The 20,416-nt window shown below is 40.8% G+C and overlaps 1 protein-coding gene across 1 annotated transcript in view; it reads right to left on the minus strand.

Moving 5' to 3' along the window:
* Positions 1–20,073, minus strand: part of ddx27 (DEAD (Asp-Glu-Ala-Asp) box polypeptide 27) — a 54,121-nt gene extending 34,048 nt beyond the window's left edge. The window contains exons 1-11 of the mRNA XM_063041601.1: positions 19,941–20,073; positions 16,194–16,337; positions 15,445–15,504; positions 11,164–11,380; positions 11,036–11,076; positions 9,739–9,825; positions 6,729–6,834; positions 4,913–5,086; positions 3,813–3,963; positions 3,253–3,352; positions 109–250 (exon numbers count right to left, since the gene is read on the minus strand). Coding sequence (XP_062897671.1) covers positions 109–250; positions 3,253–3,352; positions 3,813–3,963; positions 4,913–5,086; positions 6,729–6,834; positions 9,739–9,825; positions 11,036–11,076; positions 11,164–11,380; positions 15,445–15,504; positions 16,194–16,337; positions 19,941–20,015 — 1,297 coding nt within the window. The 5' untranslated portion in view covers positions 20,016–20,073. The remainder of the gene's footprint in view (positions 1–108; positions 251–3,252; positions 3,353–3,812; positions 3,964–4,912; positions 5,087–6,728; positions 6,835–9,738; positions 9,826–11,035; positions 11,077–11,163; positions 11,381–15,444; positions 15,505–16,193; positions 16,338–19,940) is intronic.
* Between the last annotated feature and the right edge of the window lie 343 nt (positions 20,074–20,416).

A 20,416-nucleotide genomic window follows, 5' to 3' on the forward strand; every position in this document is an offset into this window, starting at 1 on the left:
AAAATAACTGCAGCAACAGTTAAACAACAAAGTGAAGCATTTGCATTAGTTGTGCCAGTTATGTTTGGGCACAGCTTCCATCTCAATTCAAATGCACCTCTCAGCTACCTGAAACAATTGCCTCTCTGTCTCCTTCTCGGTTTGGACGGATTCGGATGAATTCCTGACGGAGGAACGGAGCTACATCTGTGTTACTGTTCACAAAAATTCGGACTGGGTTTTTCAGTGACACTGACGCCAGATCTTTCACCTGCAGGAAGTGACAGAGAAAGCAACACAGACTAAGTACTCACAATCACAATCTAGACTGAAATTACTGTATCACATCCCATGACCAGCTCTTGGCAAACAAAGAAAGAAATAGATAAACCAGACAACTCAACCCAGAATACCAGCAAGGATAATGGGTTACTTTCTAGGGAAAATGGACAGATTAAAGACAGCCATAACAAATATGATTAAAGACATTTTTTAGGAAATAATCATGCATGAATGAGGGGAATGAAAAATACAGACTACAGGCAGATTTTTAAAAGACATTTTACAAAGTACTGCAGGGGATACTTGCTGATAGCATTAACATGAAACATTAGTGGAGGCCAGACGCTGGAAAACAAAGTGAAAGCAGTGGGTGGTGGACTGCTGTCTCCTCCCAAAGGCTACAATTGGGACTACAGCAATAATACTGATGACACAGGTGCAACTATAATGAAAGGAGGCTATAGAGGATATAAGTAAATTCTGAGAGAGCAAATGGAGGATAATGTAGGGAAAATATGAAATTGTCCATTTTGACAAAGAAATTATTTAGATTGCAGAGCTCTATGACACGGAAAAGTCTGGGTACCCTACTGCATGACTTGCAGAAGGCTAGAATGCAAATACAGCAAGGAATTAGGAGAACAGCAGATTTTTTTTATTGTTAGATTAATTGAATACAAAGGTGATTTGCGTACAAAGGGTACTGGTGAGACTTTATCTGGAATACTGTAAACAGAATTGGTTTTATTTATGGAAGAAAGTTTAAGTGGGAAGCAAATCAAAGAAAGATTACTAGATTAATACCTGGACCACATGCCATTGGACAGGCTCAGCGTGGACTCACTGGCGTTTAGAAGAGTGAGAGGGGACATGACTGAAATAAACGTGATCCTGAGACATCCTGACAGGATGTGGGGATATTTCCTCCAAGAGGACCACAACCTATTGTGGTCTGGAGGCTTGCATGTCTCAATGACCCGGAGAGCTATGCTGGTCTTGGTAGGGTCACCCATTGCAAACAGGTCAAAGGGTAGAGGCCAGACTAAGAGTGGTCCATCAATCCTCTAGATTCAGGGGTGAAACTCAGGGCTGACAACCTTGACTGGTCAAACAAAACTGTTACAGAAACAGCAATGAAGAACCCTTCTATATCTGAGTGTGGCAGTATTCCTGAGTCTCTACCCAGAACTTGCATGACTGACAAAAGTGAAAACCAAGAGGAAGCTACTGAAATGATGAAGAAAGCCCTGAACACCGCCAGAGATGGAGGACCTTCATGCCAAAGGCGTAAAGGGCAGTAAGGAGGAGATATTTCCTGAAGGGAATATCTAGGAGTGGGAAGTTACCATTTAAAACTAAAAGGTCATCCATGTAAGACCGATAGGATGCAAATATTTTGTTTGCAAAGAGACATCAGGTTGGAACCCTCTTCCCTAAACGACGGTGGAAGTAGTGTCTTTGGTATTTCTAGGGCAGAGGGAGGGAAAGATTACTGCAGCTAGTCTGAAACACAGAGCTGAGGTTACAAATTGATTACACACAATTTTACTAAATGGCAGAGGTAGTGATGTGCTAAATAACTAACTCAGGATTATTGTTTATAAAAGAATCGGCACTTGTTTATGAGGCTACTATGATACAAATTTGGGAAGACATCACAAATTAACTTCAGGTACAAAAATACTGGCATTTTGAACACAAAGAAGCCAAATAAAATGGTTAAATATGAATTAAGACAGAAAGCAACGAGAGGGCTAATGAAGCTTTCAAAAGGCATAGGAGTTGAAGTACACAAGATCAAAATAAATCTTATGTTGGGGAACAGAATACAATAGCAAAGTATTGTTAAGCTTCCTTTAGCATGCCCGTTATAAATTTCAGAAAAAGGAACAGCAGTATGCTATTCGGCTGCTCAGATACTCTGCCATTCAATAAGATCCTGGTCTATCCTTTCCTGCTCGTAGCTCTACTTTCCTGCTACTCCTTACAACATCTGACTCCCCTATGATCCTAGAACTGCCTTTCTCTACCTTTCCTGTGTTCAATGACTTTTCATCAGGAATCTGGGTACAGAATAGCAAGGATTCCAGACTCTGGAGAGAACAAAGCCCTAATCACCTGCCTTAAATGACAATTCTGAAAATGCGTCCCCAGTTCCAGATTCCTCTTGAGAGAAAACATCCTCCCAGCATCTAGTTGTCAAACCCTCTCAGAATTCAATATATTTCAATCAAATTGCCTCTCTTTTTCTTTTGAAATTTCATGAATATGAGCCAACTTGCTCAATGATTCTTCATTAGACGATGTTCTTTCCAGGAATCCATGTAATGACCTTTCATTGAACTACCTCCAATGCATGTATACCTCTCCTTATACAAGCTGTAGGTGGTATGCCAGGTGTTAGCCTCACCAACTGTACCAAGATATAAAATTTTATAATCCTTTCCTTGATAAATAAAGGCAACATTCCTGTTGCTTTCCTAATTAAATCCTGAAGCTGCATGCTTTCCGTGTTCCATGTATGAGGATATGCAGTAAATATTCAGTAATCTCTCCATTTAAACAATATTCTGCTCTTCTGATCTTCCTAAAAAATGGATAACCATTATTTTCCCTATTTATATTCATCTACTAAATTTTAACTATGTAATTAATCTACCTGCATGCCTTTGCAGCACACAATTTCTGTCCCTACCACAACATGCTTTCTCGCTTATGTTCCTATCATTAGCAAATTTGGTGAACGTACATGCCAAAAAAAAGTTAAGGCTCTTTTGGCACAAATATCATCCCATGATTAATCCATTTTGAAAGTCAACTCAGCAAGAATGTCAAAAGATTTAGCCAATGCAAAACTCCTTATGTCTATCACCAGAGCCTATTGTTGGCGTCAACCACTTGCAGATACAACTTGGTGTTCAGCAAGTCAGTCAGATCCTACAATACAGTGGAGATCCTTTGACTTGCCACATGGCAGCAACTCCCCCATACCTCATCAGTCATGGTAGCAGAAAACAGCATCGTCTGCCGTTGGTGGGAGCAGAGACGAATTATCTCCTTCATCTGTTCCTCAAAGTATTCGTCGAGCATCCTGCAAATGTGAAAAGGAAGAAACGGAAACAACATCGATCAGTAACCCTGTCATACACGAACTTCTTTTGTATAATACACTGTAGCTTTAACAACTTGAAAAGGACAAACTCACAGGCAAAGAATTAATTTAAAACATCGGGTGACTGTGAAAGTGATGGTTAAATAGAAATTAGTGTGGATCAACATAGGTGGGTTCTATATACCCAACATATTAAGATTTGTTTAGTGCACTTTGAATCACACAACTGTGAAACAGGACCTTCAGCCCACTGTGTCCATGCTGACTACCATGGATCTGTACTAATCCCATGTTATTCTCCACATATTCCCATCAACTACCCCGATCCTACCACGCACTGACACACCAGAGGCAATCAGATCAGAGATTTACATATTATAGGGGACAATTCCCTTTTCAGTTTTCCACCCATGAACAGGTTTTCGCTGCACCTTCTTACCTGTCAGCCTCATCCAGGATCAGGACCTCAATGCTACTGAGGTCAAATGATGGACAATTATGAAGGTGATCGATCAGTCGGCCCGGGGTGGCAATGAGAACATCAGGTCCTGCTCTCAGGGATGCTTCTTGGGTTTTTACGTCCAATCCACCTGAATGTAAACAGGGTATCTGTATAGTTATCCAAAGCTTCAACATTTTAAAAGTGCAGTACTGAAACACCATCCTACTCACTATCCTGAGGCTTATTTATTTTTTATTCCTAGAAGGTAATTAAATAAAGCTTGATTCTCTACTGGCTATGCTCCTTTGTGAAAACATGCTATCCTGCTAAACAGAACTAATCCAATATGCAGATTCTGACAATTTTTAAACTCTAAGAATCTTACACTTAAAGGGCATTTTATTAGAGTAGGTTTTCTTTTTTACAAAATTCCCAGCTATATTAATCTAGATTTTGAGGAGTAACAACAGCAACATACTGGATTTGATGTTATGACCTGTGTAACTGACAGTAACTTGAGGGATTTCTACTGAAGTATACAGGAAGATCAATGTCTCAAAAATGCAATTAATTTGTTACTGGGATCCAATGTTAAGTTGCAACAAAGATGAAGGAAATTGGATAAGATGTGGAAGTTCAAAACTTGCATTTCACGCTCACTTTAAAATTTCTCTTTAGCCCAGGAGATGCAAAGGGTATTCTCTTCCAAATCTGAATGGCGGGGTAAGCTGAGCGCAGTTCTAAAAAGACTTCAGTAATATAACATTTTTCAATTGGGTTATCTAGGAATACTTTTTAAATCTACAAAATAGGCTTAAATTCTTGAAATTTAAGCTATTATTAACTAGACACTTAACTTTTCTTGAAGAGTTCAAGTTTATTCTTTCAGGTTGTGATTATCCCAGTCTGAATATTAACTGTGTTTCTTGTTGCAGAGATGCTGCCTCATAAGTTACGAGTTTCAGTATTTTCTGGATTTATTTCAGATGACAAGCATTTGCACCTTTTTTTGATTTTCATGAAGCTGAGTTCTGGCCAACTCTGACATTCATGGTCATTATTTTCATTCAAGAGTTGTAAACATAGTCCAAACTTACCTACAGCAAGACAGATGGTGGTTGATGTGAACTGTGCCAAATTTCTGGCGACAGAATGCACCTGGATGCCCAGTTCACGAGTTGGAACTAGAACCAACACCCTAGTAATAGGAGCCTGCCGCGGTTTGTAGATCAAACGTTCCAACACAGGCAGCATGAAGGCAGCGGTTTTACCTAAAGAGCACAGGAATGCAAAGAGAAAACAAAATTAATAGACACGCTAAGTTTAGAATCTGTTTTACGCAAGAGATGTTCAGTGACATGTGGGATTTCTTTTTCCTTGTATTCAAGATAGATAGATAGATAGATAGACTTTATTAATCCCGAGGGAAATTTGGTTTCATTACAGCCGCACCAACCAAGAATAGAGCGTAAATATAGCAACACCAAAAAACCTCAACAATCAAACACCAAAATGCAAACTATGCCAGATGGAAAATAAGTCCAGGACCAGTCTATTGGCTCAGGGTGTCTGGCCCTCCACGGGAGGAGCTGCACGTTCGATGGCCACAGGCAGGAATGACTTCCCGTGCCGCCAAGTGTTGTATCACGGTGGAATGTGGCCGAAGTCCAACAGTAAAAAGTTCAATATCCAGTCTGCAAACACGTCCCTCGAAAGTAATATACCCCGGATTGCACCATCCGTTGTTAGCCAAGTAAGGTTCTCTTGATTAAAATATGTTTAGATCCAAACGTGAGTGGATGCAATCACAGTTATATGTTTTAGATAAAAGCCAACAACAGGACACGCAATCTCATGAGTGTATCAGGCTTATTACCCCCTCAAATATGGATTATAGCATCATGAGAAACAGAAACTTGATTTTATTTGTAGTTATATCATTCAGCTATAGTTATTTACCTCCTCCTGCTCTGTATCATCATCACCAAAGTAACTTTTAATTCATAAAACCATAAGCTTCAAACTTTTGTTTATTAGTGTTCTTGCACCCAAAATATTTAAGCAACTGACAAAAATTGTTTTTATAGGAAGTGAATTTTATTTCAAGTGCACAATAATTGTATGATAAGTTATTTTTAGTCTATTTACATTTATTTTTCAGAGCAGTGCAGTTATTGGCTGATTAGGAGCAACATCCTCTGAAGTTTTGGTAGTTCATGTGATGGTTAGTACAGTTAATCATCTGATTTATCTTTGCTGTATTTTAAACAAATACTGTTTATCCTTACAGCACAAAATCGCAGAGTAAAACATTATTACTTAAAAGGCTAAGGAGATGAAACATCGGCAAGTTATTTACAGTTTTAAGCACAAAATACAGGTGTGCAATGTACAATCATGTCCTTTTGGGGTAATTCTCATGAATGCTGGTTGGCAGAGTTACTTGCTGTCTTCCACTACAAGTTGATTTGTATTTTGTATTATTGTATGCATAAAACAGAATTTCCCCACGACAGATCTACATACACCATCACCTCAGTAAATCTGTATTACTACCCTGAAGAATATTTATTTTCATTCAGTTGGCAGTGGCTACAAATTCGGGTCCAAAAAAAAAGGCTGCAATCTGAAAAGGTATGGTCCTTAGGAGGTAAGGATCGGCTGAGTATCAGGTAATCTCAGGTACAGAGCTATGTTTGAAGGTCAAATATGCTGTCCCTTACTGTAAACTTCATAGCTCTGACCAGCACCCAGTTTCAATAAAATAATAGAATACTAAAAGCAGATAACTATTGTGTGGAAAGTAGATCAAGGCCTGACATTACAGTATGATTTCTATGTGTACACACTGTAAAACATTAAAGTATAACTAATATTATAGACTGGCAGGCTAGGTATTTAATCAACACCTACCAGTTCCAGTGGCAGCACAGGCACAGAGGTCTCTGCCCAGCAAACCCAAAGGGATACATGCTTTCTGAATGGGAGTTGGCTGTTTGAAACCCATGGTAGTGATCGCCTAAACACAATCATGCAAAAGAGAAGCAATGGTTAGGAAGATAGATGAAGCTGTTTGAAAGTCAAGAGATCTTGGGCTTGCAGACTAGAAGTCATTGACAAACGAAAGTCAATTAAACAATTACAATTGTGCATTTTAATAACCCCAACAGAATATATGTGCATACAAAATAGATTACCTATGACCTTTAAAAATAATCACATGTAACATGATATGCATTAACATGAACTGTTTCAAAATAGTTTCTCCCTAATATTAACATCCTGATAACTTGAAATTGCATTTATATCCTAATCCCACTTAAATGGTACTAATATATCTGCTTTTACATTGCAGCCACATCCCAACCACCACCAACACACTTTTCAAGCAGTACATTCCAGATCAGTATTCTTTACTAAGAAACTTTCACCTTCCTCTAGTTCATAGTTCATTCTCCTATTACTTAAAGCACAAAATACTTCATTAGGAGTTTGAAGAGATTTGGTATATCAACAAATACACTCAAAAACTTCTATAGCTGTACCGTGGAAAGCATTCTGACAGGCTGCATTACTTATGGAAGGGGTGGGGGGCGGGGGGGGGCTACCACACAGGACCAAAAGAAGCTGCAAAGGGTTGTAAATTTAGTCAGCTCCATCTTGGGTACTAGCCTACAAAGTACCCAGGACATCTCCAAGGAGCGGTGTCTCAGAAAGGTAGTGTCCATTATTAAGGACCTCCAGCACCCAGGACATGCCCTTTTCTCACTGTTACCATCAGGTAGGAGGTATAGAAGCCTGAAGGCACAAACAACGATCAGGAACAGCTTTTTCCCCACTGCCGTCCTAAATGGATATTGAACCCGTGAACACTACCTACTTTTTAAATTTACAATTATTCCTGTTTTTTTATACAATTTTAATCTATTCAATATACGTATACTGTAAATTGATTTACTTATTTATTATTATACTTATTTTTTCTTCTTCTATATTATCTATTGCATTGAACTGCTGCTGTTAACAAATTTCACGATACATGCTGGTGATAATAAAGCTGATTCTGATTCTGTAGAAATATTTTTTTCCTTTTCTACATGATTGTAATCCTTCATAAAGTTTCAATATTAAATCTCCACTTAATTTTATTTGTGCTATTGTGAAAAATGCCATATTATCTTATTATCCCCACATATTTCAAAGGCCCAACCTGGCATTACTCATGTCCTCTCTATAATTGAGGCTCAGATTTGAACATAATACACAGGTCAAAACCAAATCAACAATTTACAAAGCATTTAACATAGCATCTTTACTTTTGTATTATTTACTTCCATTTCTGTGGGGGTTTTTTTTGATAAAGCTTTTATTAGTTGTCTGAAGGGCTGAGATGAAAAGAAACGTTTTGCCTTAGAGAGTTACGAATAGTTGGAATTTTCTACCACAAACGACTGTGTGAAGGCTCAATATATAAGCTGATATCAACATTCTCTTGGACAGCCATCTTAATCACGGGATTAGAGGACAAGATGGAGAAGTGGACAAGACAACAACCTCCATTGTATAGGATGGCTGAGCAGACTCAAAGCTCCACACACCCATTGCCTGTATGCAGTGCACCATCTCGTCTACACCATCAGTGCTGAGGTTCAAAGCTTCAAGTTTCAAGAAGCCAACATCACCAATGCTGGTCCAACCACATAGACGCCACAGCCAAGAAAGTTCACCAACACCACTTCATTGCCAGGAGGCTAAAGAAATTTGGTATGTCCCTGCCAACCCTGAGCAATTTTTATTGATGATGCAGAGAAAGAATCTTATCTGGATGTATATGGCTTGTTATGGCAACCGCTCTGCATTTGAATGCAAGAAAATGCAGAGAGCTGTGGACACAGCTCAGCACCTCATGGGCACCAGCCTCTCCTACATGGACTTTTGTCAATGCTTCTCATTGCCACAGTAAAGCAGCCAGCATCATCAAAAACCTCACCCACCCCAGACATCCTCTCTTCTCCCTTCCTCCATCAGGCAGAAGATACAAAAGCCTGAAATCACATACTACCAGGGTCTTCTAACCTGAGGTTATAAGACTATTGAATGTATACCTAGTGCAATAAGATGAACTCTTGACCTTACAATCTACGTTGTTATGTTCTTGCACCTTATTGTTTACCTGCATTGAACTTTCTCCATAGCTGTTACTTTATTCTGCATTCTGTTATTACTTTACCTTGTTCTACTTCAAAGCACTGTGTAATGCTTTGTTCAGTGTGCAAACAAGCTTTGCACATGTGGCAATATTACACTAATTCCATTACTCTCTGTTCTTGCATTCCTTAAATAATATATATTGCATATGAATTCTTGCTATCAAAATGAAATATTTATCATTTCTCTGCACATCTGACATGGATCTCCTAACCTAACCAATCAATGTCATTTTTATCTAGTCTCACTAATGCAAGCTGGGGAGGGATAAAATCAAGCAGGATTCTCACCTCATCCAGAATTTCTTGTTAAAAATTGCACCTATGGGGCTGCATAGAACTTGGTGATGACTCAAATCATTGTGCAGGTCCACATGAATGATCACTTGGGAAGATAGTAAAGAATTGGGAGACTGGACCAATGCAACAATTCATGGAGAGGGGAGATTAATTAGAAGGAGAGACCATTATGAAACAATAAATTATTAATGTGTATTGCATTATTGTGTGATCAATTTCTGAAGATGAATCAAGATCGTACATTACATAACAGAGATTCTTCAGAGTCAAAATGAACACAAGCTCACTCCCCACAAATGAATTTACAAGCAGAAATTATCATAAAAACCTTAAACTTTACATGCCATCACCTTGAAGGGGCAAATATGTCCCATGACAGCTGCATGCTTCAAGTATTGTTCAATAAAACATAATACCTTTAAAAGCGGTCGAGAGAGATTCATGTCCTGAAATGTTAGGCTGTCATCAACTTCTGGGGCATCCTCAAAGAACACACCTGATTTCTGTATTGGTGCAGAAACAGCTGTATGAAACTGGGAGCTGACACAAAAACATCTTCACATCATACCCCTCCATCAAAAATATTTCCTATTCTTCCCACAACTTATTTTTTCCAGCATCCTTCAGCTCCTAATCTTATCACACAGCTCTCCTACCTTCAATTCTGTAGATCTGTACTCGTTTATTCAAGTTGTACTTAATTCTTCCAATGCATCCTACGCTGATCATCCTTACTTGTTCTCGTTCACTATTCTCCTCATAACTTTTCATTTTTACTCCTTCATCACTTTTAGCCCATCCCTCAATCCTTTCCTTTCAATCAATCCTGATATTGTCCCTTCATTATTGCATCTTATTTGCCTACCTGCATGGTACTTTAATACTATACCCTGCATTCTGTCAATTCTTTTCTTTTGCACTATCTCGAATCACTTAAGAATGGAACAATCTATTTGGATGGCATGCAAGCAGAAGATTTCCACTGTATCTCAGTACCTGTGACAATAATAAACCAATTACCGTTACTTTCCTGCTTTCAGATCTCTCTCCATTCCCAAGCCACCAGTCAGCATTCAAACAGCTCTTGCCCAGCTCTGCAATTCAGAGCTGAGCACAGAAAAATAAAATCTCAACTGCTATTAAGGATCGTGAAAAACTACCTGATGAGGTTTCTGAAAAAGCTATGAAAGTCATTGAATAACACAGCATAGAAACAGGCCCTTTCTCCCATCTAGTCCATGCCAAACTAGTATTCTGCCTAGTTCCATCAACCTGCACCCACCCTCCATACCACGCCTATCCATGTACTTATCCAAATTTCTGTTAAATGTTGAAATCGAACCATCAACCACCTCTTCTGTCGGCAGCTCACTCCACACTCACCAGCGTCTGTGTGAAGAAATTTCCCGTCACGTTCCCCTTAAACATTTTACCTTTTACCCTTAACCCATGACCTCTAGTTTTAGTCTCATCCAGCCTCAGTGGAAAATATCTGCTTGCATTTACCCTATCTACACCCCTCATAATTTTGTCTACGTCCATTAAATCTCCTCTCATCTCTACACTCCGAGTACTAACCTATTCAACCTTTCCTTGTAACTCAGGTCCTCAAGCCCCGGCAACAGACTTGTAAACTTAGACTCAGCTTTAACAATAACATCATTGTTGTTCAAGCCAAATCACCCAAGGAGATGAAGCACGAGGAGTACTCACATTCTGAGGAATTTTCTTCTTTCCCTTTAATTTCAGTGTGTCTACAAAAGAAATGGAAATCAAATAAAATCAATAAAGTGCTGGAAATAAGTTACACATTACTGGACAAGACCCAACAGTCTACTTACCTGCTTTCTGTAAAACATCCTCATCTCCAGAGGAGAATTCAGATATTGATTCATCATCATCATCATCAATCTCTTGTTCTCCATCAGATTCCTTTGTTTCATCATCCTCCTCAATGTCATCCACTTCTTCCTCATCTGGCTTTACCACGTCTGCATTAGGTACTGTGTCCTCAGTGGAATCAGTCTTTGGTCTCTTTGCTTCTTTTGTACATTTCTCCTAGAAATGGGTAGGGACAGGTACAACTTGTTCAGTATTAAAAATAAAAAATGGCAGGAATGTTCAGATGGTCAGGCTGCATCTGTGGGAAGAGAAATATAATTAATGTTTCAGAATCTTTGACCTAGAACATTAACTTTTTCTCTTCCCATAGATTATGCCAGACCTGCTGAGTATTTCCGCCATTTTCTACTTTAGATTTTCAACTTTAGATTTTCAACATCTGCAGCTTTTTTTCAGATTCTTTAAAAAAGTTGTTTGTTCTCTTTCATCCTCTCAGTTTAATGTTCCTCCTCACTTCCCCAACAGCTAATCACCTTCCCCCACCTAAAACTATTTCTGAAGCCATTTGTAAATAGAAGAAATAACAATTGCTTCTTAATCTACTGCGATCTCCAGATAATGCAATAATATCATTCAGTGAAGGAGAGAAAAATCTAATTGCACATTTTACATAGAACTGAGCCTTGCTTCAATATCAGGCAAACGTATATGCTATAAATGTAAAATTTAGAATAAAGAATAATGTCAAGGTGTTCCTTCAAGAAAATTGGCTTCCATAAACTTCCATTAAGAAGATTAAAGTTGGGGAAAAAATCAGGAAGTCTAAACTGGAGCAGTGAGGAGATTTCAGAGGGTTATAGGGCTGGAAAATTTCAGAGATAGGGAATGACAGGGCCATGGATATACTTGAAAACAAAGATGATAATTTTAAAATCGAGGTCTTGATTGGCAAGGAGCCAATTCTTAATTACTGGATTTGAACAATTAGCACCTGAGCTACTATATCCATTGAAACTTATTCCACCAATGTACTTTTGACAAACAATCAACAGCACATCATTATTAACAAGGAACATACTCTTTATGTCACATGTTTAGATCATCCCTGAATGTTCAGTTCTAATTAAAGATCAGGTCCCTTTGTTCAGGGCTTTCTAACTATAGGAAATAGTTTCTTTCATTTTATGGCCCTCAATTAGATTACTTCCTAGCCATCACTACTCAGGTGAATACAAACTTGGTTTCCCACCCACCATTTCCCCCTCCCTAATCAGTCATCATAATTTAACCACTGTAGCTCAAATAACATTTGCAGTATTCACACGATAAGAACAATTCATTTCTCTTCCAGAGTTGCAGCATCAAAACTTCTCAATACTCAGTTGTCTAAGCAGAGTTAGATTATCATAGAAACAAGGATAATATGTACATGTTTTCTTTGTCTACAAGCCAAGTTTGTCAATTTTGGATGTTATTTATAGATTCAAAGTACATTTATAAACAAAGTATAGATCTCAGTACTTCATACATCTTCCCCTCAGACAACCATGAAAAGAAAAACATCCAACCCCCCACCAAAAAATACCAAATCATGCAAATGGCAACAAAAAAAAGCGAGAAACACAGAATATAAAACAAATAAAAAGAGGAAGCATCCAGGCATATTCAGTTCAGCTCAGTGTACTGCAGGCTGCATGATTTTCATCCAAAACAGCAACAAAAAAAGGAGCAACCAAAAAGTAGAAACACATCATAACGTGAACTACAGAGTCTATTCCACAAACCGCATCAAATAAACCCAGAACACAAACACCTTCCTCTGGCAGCAACGAGCGAGAGGCTGGTAGGCAGCGCTGAACATCCGCTCACCCTCCAATAATCTTGTCCTTGATGATTTTCAATCTTCCTTGATGCTTTAATCAGTGAGAAATGCAATTGGTCATGGGTTTGATGCAATTGATCAAGGCTTCTTGGCATCAAGGCCGCACAGTTTGCTCAAAGTCTCCCGGAACCCTCTCGGAGACAGCGAAGCGCCAGACTGCTCAATCGGCCCAAAAACACACCACCATGTAGATCACAGTAGCAGAACCACATTTGAAAGAAAAATAAAACATAGAAGTGAAAGCTGAGAAAAATAGAGGGCTATGGGTAAGCCTAGTAATTTCTAAGGTAGGGACGTGTTCGGCACAACTTTGAGGGCCGAAGGGCCTGTATTGTGCTGTGGGTTTTCAATGTTTCTACATTTCTATGAGAGAAGTAGTTTCGTGACCTGCCCTTAATCGTGTTGTTCGCCGGTGCCATCTTCTTGCACATCATGTTAACAGTTTGCTGGCCGACATTCTATTGGACTTTATAGCTATCTGTTGCTGTTGATTATTATTGAGTTCCACACATACATGCTTTCTCAACACCTCCACTGTTCCTGGTATCATATTGATTTAAAACAAAAATCTTTCTTCTACTTCAGTCATACCACAAAGGTCTCAGCTTCTATATATTTGGTGCTATCCTAGTTGTACATCAAATGGGTCCATTTGCACCACCATGTCCACGTTGATCTTTGTGCCCATCCACACTATATCCTTCTGTGGTGGCGGTTGTCTGTTGTATCCAATGATGGCAGGAAACTCGTGTGGGGGAGATTTTAAAGTGGGAGAGCCGTTGCTCTGGGGCAATTCCATTCTCTCGACCTCGGAACTCTGGATCCATTGATACGAATAGTCATCACTACTAGGATTTTCCTTGGTTGCAGTGGATGACCCTAACTACCTCGGTGCCTTGTCCATGCCCTTCACTCTCCATCGAGTGTTGCAGAACCGCCTTCCTTGATGATTTAATTGCCAGATCTCACTGTAGATCTCATCCGCCCCCTTCACCTGTGCTGTTTTCACACACGAGGACAAGCACATTCCTATCTCATTGAGGTATGAGGCCTGCCAGCTGCTCTCACCTGGTTTAGCCCGTCTGTCAAAGTGGCATACCAGGATGTGGCCGCTGTCGCATACAAACAGCTACTTGGAGCCGCAGGTGAGCTCAATATCTGCTAGGGACCAAAGGTGAGTGAGCTGCCCCAGATTGGACACAAGCCCCTTCACCAGAGGCACTGCCCCTCCCTGGACACCTTATACACTTATCCTTCTATGTCTTAGCTATGTACATGCCTGTCCGCACATCCCTTAAACAGAGTGATTAAATCTGACTCACCACAACCTTGGCATCAGGTTCCAGGTAACTTTCCTCAAATGCCCTTTCACATACTTTCCTCTCACCTCAAACCTTTGCCCTCTTGCTTTTAAATGTCTATCAAGGGAAAAGGTTTATGACTATCTACCCTATCTATGCCTCTGACAAGCTTATGTACTTCTATCTTGTCACCACTCAATCTTCTTCACTGCAGGGAAAGCAAACCCAGCCTATCCAATCTCTCCCCATAACTGAAGTCCTCTAATGCAGGCAACATTTTTGGCACTCCCTCTAGTGCAAGCACATCCTTCCTATAGTGCGGTGACCAGAACAACACACAGTACTCCCTGCACATGCACTATAAACAACGTTTTGTAAAGTTACAACCTAATATTCCAACGTTTATATTCTATGCCCTGAGCTATGAAGGCCAGCATGGCATAAACCTTCTTCAACACCCTATCTACTTGTTGCTACTTTGAGAGAATTCCAAGGTCTCTCAGGCATCAATATTCCTCCGTACCCTCCCATTTACTATAAATATCCTACCCCCACTTGAGTTTCCAGAATGCATCACCTTGCACTTGCAAGAATCAAATTCAATCTGCAATGTCCTGCACAACTTTCTATCCAATCTTGACCCTGCTGAGCCTTTGCCAACTTCCTCCATTACGCACACCACTATGAATTTTCATATCATCTGTACACTTACTAAGCATAATGCCAATATTAATGGCTATCATAAACAAAAAGGGTCCCAGCACTGATTCCTGCAGTACATCACTGGCGCAGACTTCTAACTTTTGGGGAATTACAGGGCTAAATTGAAAGAATGTTGTGAATGCTCCAGCAGCTGACTGATATTCTGGGGACCATGCCTGTGGATGGAAAAAACTCCTGCACACCAAGAGCTTACTTATTAGTTTTATTACTTTAAGATATACATAAAAAGAAGAAATAGTGAAAATTCAGGATAAAGGATGAGGCTAGTAAATCTAGTTTATGGCAGATGCCAATGCCCTTGTTTCATTGAACTTCTTACATCTGAGTAATCAGACAATTTCAATCCATTGATGAATACTTTACAAACAACTGACCTCTTTCTTTCTTTTCTTTCGAATTTTGTCTATTTTTTCATCTAGGGTCGTCGGTGCTTTCTGAAAATAAACAAACATATCAATCCTTTATGGGGTTAATAAAATATAGCCAGTCAAAAATCACAAGCTGCTAAGTTAGGAACCCAGAAGTTAGACTAGTTCACTTGTGACCAATGCCTTACAGGGTTAAGAAATAAAACTTAGTGAAGTGAAACGCCTCAGCACCAATAGTTAAATAATTAGATCTGTGCCCCATTTAGGAACATATGCACAATCCATACATATACTTCAGATTATCAATGTCACATTTTAATCCAAAAGCCCTTCACTCGGTACAAAAAAGGAAAGGTTTCTAAAAGTTGTGTTACTCAGTTTTACAGGACAAAGAATATTGCTTTTGCTATATTAGCAGTCAAAATCATCTAATTAAGAAAACATTGGAAGATCAGGCAGAAAATTAAAATGCCTTTGATCCTTGATCTTTCCAGATATCTGCCATTTTGTTCATCCCATATTAAAAATCAGGCCATAAATGGCACAGAAGTTAGAATCCGCTGGAAAGGCCATATCCAATAGCAAGCAGCGAAGACCAGCACCGTGCACGCAGTTCCTCGCAGTGTGACTGGAAGTTTCTGACTCAACCACGTGACCGTTGCACAACTTTGAGCGTTACAACACGATTGCAATTCATGTTTTATTTAAAGCCATGAGGGCTACTGCTTTCATGCTACTGAGTAACAGATCCTCACATTTTTCTTCAATTGACTCAGGACATCTGCCATCACCCAACCATCATCATATTCCCCATCCTTCTCGGTGAAGAAAAAGTCTTCACTGAAGTCCACACATCGCTTCTTTAACTTCTTCTTCTTCAGCAAAACGATAGGCAATTCCTAAACAAAACATAAAACAGCCTTATAAGTCAGAAGCAAATGCAATATTCAAGATGACCTGTCATCCTCGCTGATTACCTGACCAGATCAATAATCCAAATGAAATGCCTTGCTGCAAATCCATTTAATCATTTTGACAACTAGTAAAGAAAATAATGTTCTTTAATAAACAGCATTAGCTTTAATGATAATTTTTGAAAGAATTACTTTTCTAACGATTCATCCAACAGTACAAAACATTTCCAATGTTTTAATTATAAAATGCAAGTACAGAACTCTAAGCAAACTGCAGTGCATTCTGGCAGGTACCAGCTCCATTCATCTAACTAAATGCGACATATCATGGGTATTTTCCCTTTTGATCTTAATCCCCTTGCCTGCTCTTGGTTTCTAATTTATTCTGCGTTATGTTTCCTCCTCCTTGTTTAACTTTCTATTCTCAAAATTGACTATACTCCCAACCTGAAATTTAGTCAGCTAAGAACCGAGCTTCTTGACATCCACTAGCATTCTGTACTGGACTGCTGAATTAGACTTCTGACTCTGTTAAGCTCCAACCATATTATACAGTTAGAAAGAATACAATAAGTATAATGGGCCACCCACATTTGATTTAAAAGTGTATAAATCCAAACCCTCTTAAAAGTTGCTTGAAATTGTACACACAAGAGATTCTGCAGATCACAAACGAGAGAAAATCTGCAGGTGCTAGAAATCCGAGCAACACACACAGAATGCCAAAGGAACTCAGCAGGTCAGGCAGTATCTATGGAAAGAGGCCAAGACCATTCATCAAAACTGGAAAGGATGGGAGAAGAAGCTTGAATGAGGAGGTGGAGGGAGGGAAGGAGTACATGCTGGAAGGTGATAGGTGAAGCCAGACGAGGGATGAATTTAGGTGGGTGGAGGAGGGGATGAAGTGAGAAGCTGGGAGGTGATAGGTGGGAAAGGCTCAAGAAGAAGGAATCTGATAGGTGAAGAGACTGGACTTTGGGAGGAAGGGAAGGAGGAGCACAAAAGGAAACTGATAGGCGGGTAAGGAGAAGAGAAGAGATAAGAGGGGAGCCAGAATGGCGAAAAGAAGAAGAGAGAAGGGGTAGGGGGCAGAATTTACTGCAAGTTAGAGAAAACCCATGGTGTAAGACATGGCACATAATGTGATGATGAATACTTTCTACTTCTGAAAAATAACTTCCATACTTTGGTATCAAACCCTTTAGCAATAAATAATAATGTTTTAAACACAAGAAAATCTACTGATGCTGGAAATCGAGAGCAACACACACAAAATGCTGGATGAATTCAGCAGGTCAGGCAGTATCCAGGGAAAAGAGTACAGCTGACGTTTCAGGCCAAGACCCCTCATCTCGACTGGAAGTGGGAGGGGGGGTGGAGACCAAGAAGGTGGGGGGAGGAGAGGAAGAAGTACAAGGCAGCAGGTGATAGGTGAAACTGGGAGGGGGAGGGGTGAAGCAAAGAGCTGGGAAGTCGATTGGTGGAAGAGATACAGAGCTGGAAAAGGGGGAATCTGATAGGAGAGGACAGAAGACCATGGAAGAAAGGAAAGGGAGATGAGCACCAGAGGGAGATAAGGTGAGAGAGGGGAAACAGGAATGGTGAATGAGATGGCGGTGGAGAGGAGAGAGTTACCGGAAGTTTGAGAAATCGATGTTCATACCATCAGGTTGGAGGCTGCCAAGACAGACTACAAGGTATGGCTCCTCCAACCTGAGTGTGGCCTCGCCTTGGCAATGGAGGAGGCCACAGACTGACAGGTTGGAATGGGAATGGGAAGTGGAATTGAAATGTGTAGCCTCCTGGAAATTCTGCTTTTTGTGGCGGAAGGTGCTCAATGAAGTGGTCTCCCTATCTATGTCGGGTCTCACCGATATACAGGAGGCCACACCAGGAACACTGGATACACTCACAGGTGAAGCATTGCCTCACCTGGAAGGACTGTTTGGGACCCTGGATGGTGGTGAAGGAGGATTTGTAGGGGCAGGTGTGGCACCAGTTATGCTTGCAAGGATTCTTTCTCTACATTAGATTTTTTCCAAGCTGCCTGAATTCGAGTTTCTTGTGAATCACTTACAAGGACACAAAGATCACTGTACAGTATATATTCCCACTATTTTTGCTCGATTTTCCTGGTTTATTTTGAAATGATCCCACAGTTAACTCAGTTATTTTGCAATTCTGCAAACAGAAACAGGCTTATCATCACTGACATATGACATGAAATTTGTTGCACTGTGGCAGCAGTACATTGTAAGTCATTAAAAGATTAAATTAAAGGCATCTGTTAGTCTTGTGAGACCATGGATCTGCACCTGGAAAGTCTTCACTCTCCAGGGCGCAGGCCTAGGCAAGGTTGCATGGAAGACCAGCAGTTGCCCATACTGCAAGTCTCCCCTCTCCACGACACCAATGTTGTCCAAGGGAAGGGCATTAGGACCCATATAGCTTGGCACCAGCGTCGTCGCAGAGCAATGTGTGATTAAGTGCCTTGCTCAAGGACACAACACGTTCCCTCGGCTGGGGCTCGAACGCACAACCTTCAGGTCACTAGTCCAATGCCTTAACAACTTGGCCCACGTAATTAAAAGATTACAAAATAAATAAATAAATAGCGCAAAAGAGGATGAACAGATAGTGTTCATGAACCATTCAGAAATCTGAATGCAGAGGGAAGAAGCTGTTCCTAAATTCGTATCTCATCCCCGATGGGAGTAATAAGACTGCATGTCCCAGATGGCCAGGGTCCTTAATGATGAATGCCCCCTTCTAGCAGCACTGCCTCTTTAAGATGTCCTCAGTGGTGGAGAGAATTTTGCTCCTAATGGAACTGACTTGAGTCTGCAAACATCTGAAGACACTTTTGATCCTGCATATTAGAGCCTCTGTGCCTCTATACCAGTCAGAATGCTCTTGACCACACAACGGTAGAAATTTGCAGGAGTCTTCTGCGACATACCGAATCTCTTCAAATTCCTAATGAAGTAGGACCTCCTTCGTGATTGCATCAATATGTTGGGCACAGGAAAGATCCTCTGAGAGGCTGATGCCAAGAACTGCTCACCCCCTCCACCACAGACCCCTCAGTGAGGACGGGAGTGTGTTCTCCCAACGTCTCCTTCCTGAGGTCCACAATCAATTCCTCGGTTATGCTGACACGAAGTGAGGTTGTTGTTGCGGCACAACCAGCTGCTCTATCTCACTCGTGTGTGCCCCCTCATCGCCATCTGGGGTTCGGCCAACAACAGTGGAGCCATCGGCGATCATGTCTGAGCTGTGCTTAGCCACACAATCGTGGGAGCAGAGAGAAGAGCGGTGCGTTAAGAGGTGCGTCTTCGTTGATGGTCAGCGAGGAGGTGTTATTACTGCTCCGCACTGACTGTGGTCACTCAGTGAAGAGGAAGTCAAGGATCCACTTGCAGATAAACAGAAAGAGACACAAACACAGATAGAGAGGAGCAGAGACAGAAAGAGGGGGGCACAGACAGGGGAGGGTGGATGGTCCTTGTGGACTCTGACAATCTCTCTCAGGCCCAGCCGCGTCCCCCCAACACCCTCCCAACAATCACTCGGGACACCAGCCCTCACCTCTCCCTCTGACCCCGTCTCTTCCTCCTCCTCCGGAACCTGGTCCTCATCGCCGATAGTGGGGATCAAATCCATTTCGCAGCAGCCGCTCACTCAGCCCCAACAACCGGCACGTGGAACAGGAACGCGTCCGCCACCTACAGCGGACCGTCACTCCCGTAAGCCGCGCACAAAGGTTCCGGCCCGGCACCGGGCGCTGGCTGAAGTGAACATCGTCCACCCCATAGTCATAGTCATACTTTATTGATCCCGGGGGAAATTGGTTTTCGTTACAGTTGCACCATAAATAATTAAATAGTAATATGTAAATTATGCCAGTAAATTATGAAATAAATCCAGGACCAGCCTATTGGCTCAGGGTGTCTGACCCTCCAAGGGAGGAGTTGTAAAGTTTGCTGGCCACAGGCAGGAATGACTTCCTATGACGCTCTGTGCTGCATCTCGGTGGAATGAGTCTCTGGCTGAATGTACTCCTG

Source organism: Mobula hypostoma, chromosome 2 (assembly GCF_963921235.1).
Source record: "Mobula hypostoma chromosome 2, sMobHyp1.1, whole genome shotgun sequence".
In the NCBI taxonomy this organism is placed as follows: Eukaryota; Metazoa; Chordata; class Chondrichthyes; order Myliobatiformes; family Myliobatidae; genus Mobula; species Mobula hypostoma.